Source organism: Sinocyclocheilus rhinocerous, unplaced genomic scaffold, assembly GCF_001515625.1.
Source record: "Sinocyclocheilus rhinocerous isolate Xijiao unplaced genomic scaffold, SAMN03320098_v1.1 scaffold27, whole genome shotgun sequence".
Classification (NCBI taxonomy): Eukaryota; Metazoa; Chordata; class Actinopteri; order Cypriniformes; family Cyprinidae; genus Sinocyclocheilus; species Sinocyclocheilus rhinocerous.
In genome coordinates this window covers 15325-18489 of record NW_015649997.1, presented here as the reverse complement: position 1 = coordinate 18489, position 3165 = coordinate 15325, and the positions used below count along the sequence as shown (strand labels likewise).

Here is a 3165-nt window from a genome sequence, read left to right as displayed (position 1 = left end):
ATTTTTTGCAACTTACTAGGTTTATCTTTTGTCATTTTTTCCCGATAATGTCGATAATCGTCTGTTACCTGACTGTTGACATCGACATCGCGATACTTACGAGACATCGTCGATATACGATAATATCGTCATATCGCCCAGCCCTAATCGGAAAACTGATTGTGTCCACCTTAGAGGAGTAAACTGCTCTATAAAATAGATGGCTTAGAACACCAAGAATCTCTTTCCGACGGGCAACAGAAAATTCGCTTCCTAAAGGAATTGAAATCTGATGAAACGCGCAGCACGCATATATGAGCATACGTGACATATGCTCGGGGCGGTGCTAAGCGCTATTGGCCAATGAATTGGCGTAATGGTAAAAGGGCTTCAGACATTCATCACATCGGAGATATTTCCCATAGCGATGACGCCATCGCAGCATTGAAGTGAACCTATGAAAGGGAACCCTAATATGAGCAAAGACCAAGCGTACCACTAGTGTCTGTGAATATTAAACTGCAAAAAACTTTTAAATACGAATACTCATGTTCTGCATGTTCATTTAATTACCAGAATATACACAACACAGAATGTGAAAAAATATTATTCATTATTATTTATTTATTAAGTGAAGTTTACTGGTAAGTGCACTGATGTCAGACTCATTTTGAATAATAAAGTTTATTGTTAAATTGTTAAATACCCTGCTTCCATTACATAGGCCTATTGGTCACATAGTGACACAAGTGTTTGATCACCACATTTGAGTTACCATTGCAAAAAATGTGTTAATGTATGTATATTCTGTTTATGTATATACTGCATTCTATATACAGTACCAGTCAAAAGTTTGGCCACACGAATGGGAAGTGTGTACAAACCTTGGACTATACTGTACTGTTATATAGCCTACACATAATATCGGCCGATATATCGATATCGGTCTTTTTTTAGTCCGTAATATCGGCATCTGCCCCAAAAAACCCAAATCGGTCGGGCTCTACTGATCAAACATGAAGACCGTAAACACACGACGCTGCAGTATATGGATTATCTGTGCTCTTCTCATCTCTGGTATTTTCATAATAAAGTATATTTATAATCCAATTTTAATCGATATAGCCATTATTACAGTATTTTCTGCCTCGTTCCATGACAAAAAGCGCACATCAGATCACAAAACGATCACAATTTAAACAGATCACAAGTTATTTCGAACACTCGACTGATGTTGTGGAGTAAAATCAAGTTATTAAATGTCCTCTTTTGTTGGACAATGCTTCTCTTTAAGTTGTTTGGGGCGTGTTGCTGTTTAATTGCACGTTAGTGACAGCGCTTGCAGAGAACGAGCAGCTTTTACTAATGTGATTGCATACATTAAATAAAAAAAAATCAAACTGCTTAATATATTGAGCGCAAATTGTAATAAAAATACGTTAATCTTCAGCATGACACGGGCCACAAAATTAATGCAGACGGGCCAGATGCGGCCCGCAGGCCGTCTGTTGAGTACACCAGGTCTACCTACTAGTACATATTAAAATGGCACATTTATAATATATACAATTTTATTGACTTTCCATACTGACCAATGATTAAAGAACAATAAAAGGTAATATATCTTATAAAATAAAAGGTAAATAATATCTTACCTCTAGATGAGTACCAGGCCCATACATGTCCCAGATCTTTCTTTTGCGAATGTCCATGCCCTTTCCAGGATGCTGAAACCCAGGAGTAAATGACTAACTGAGGCCTTAGTCCGTTTAATCAAAACAGAACAGAGTACATGACACGGGCTGTATATAACTCCCTTTAAGCCCTGAGGGAAGCAGTCAAATTTCTAATCTCTTGTCTAATTAAATGTTACAGAATAGTGATGGGTTCTCATTGTATTTTATTTTACACAGACTTCACTGTATCATTGGTTTTAAAACTGGATGAATATTAACAGAGCTCTACAGAGGGACCTGTGTGGGTGATTTACAGACATGAAACATGGTACATGGTTTGGCAATTCAACACTGCAGCAAATGTATTAGTTAACCTACCCCTTCATTGTTTAATATGTGAACTAGGAGGCCATTTCCACAGCCAAGATCCACAAAGGACTGTTTGGTTGTTGTTCCCTTTTCAGCACGCTCTTCACCCCATAAAATCTGCACAGGAGATAGAGAGACAATGTTTTTTTTCTCTGATATGCTCTGAGTCAATAAGAATTCAGTAATAAGATTCAATAAGATGTTTATGAGTCCATTTGTTTAACATGCACAATATATATTTAATTTTATATTAAATTAATATAAATTAATAAATATATTTAATTTCAATATATTTTTTAATTTACTGAATATTAAAGATATTCAGTAAATATTGAGGGTGAAACTATAATAATTTGATTTCTAAAAACAAATAATATGCATAATAATCAATCAATAGTTCAACCAACCAACAAATATGTAGCAATGGCAACATCTTCAAACACAAACTTCTCTGGATCAGTAACTTCAGGCCAGACCTTGAAAGAAAAACAAAAAGTTTTCTCTTATTTGTCTAAATTGCAGACATTGCAGTACTTTAAATCCAAGGCAACAAACAACGCATAAGGATAGCATGACACTAAAACCCTGGGATCAATGATGTCCATCACAACATACAAATGATTTGTAGTCCTCCACTATATGCAAGACTTATGCATATAACAAACTATTATAATTTTATAAAATTTAGGTTTAAAGATTTAGGTACTTAAAGGCACAATATGTAAGAAGTGAAATATTAAGCATATTAGCAGCAGCTTTTACGCATCTGTTTATACAGCTTAAACAACGTAGTCTAGAGCATGTAATCGCTCGGAGGACATGCCGATAGTAACAGACATGAAAACAGGCTAAATGAAATAAGCACTCATGTATTCAACCGGGGTTCGCTACATTCAGCGGTGTAATCTCAACGTCACATCAATATGCGCTATCAATATGCGGACTTAATCGGATGCCCATTTTCCACAAGTTGACATGATTGTTTAGGGTCTTAATGAAAAGTCTATAACATACTTTGGTTCAAATTTCTCAATGGTAGTGTAAAACAACACCCTTTTTACCTTGCCAAAAATAGGTCTTTTGGGCGTGTTAGAACGAGCCGTTTTAGGTAGGCGTGGCTGACTCTTAACTTTTATAAAGA

The 3165-nt window shown here is 35.7% G+C and overlaps 1 protein-coding gene across 1 annotated transcript in view; it reads right to left on the bottom strand.

The window, feature by feature from the left end:
* LOC107710993 (probable tRNA (uracil-O(2)-)-methyltransferase) overlaps positions 1–2500 on the bottom strand; it is a gene marked incomplete at its 5' end in the record, with an annotated part of 52917 nt that extends 50417 nt beyond the window's left edge. Inside the window, 3 exons of the mRNA XM_016515897.1 lie at positions 1635–1706; positions 2034–2141; positions 2432–2500. Of these exons, the coding sequence (XP_016371383.1) occupies positions 1635–1706; positions 2034–2141; positions 2432–2500 (249 nt within the window). The remainder of the gene's footprint in view (positions 1–1634; positions 1707–2033; positions 2142–2431) is intronic.
* Positions 2501–3165: the final 665 nt, after the last annotated feature.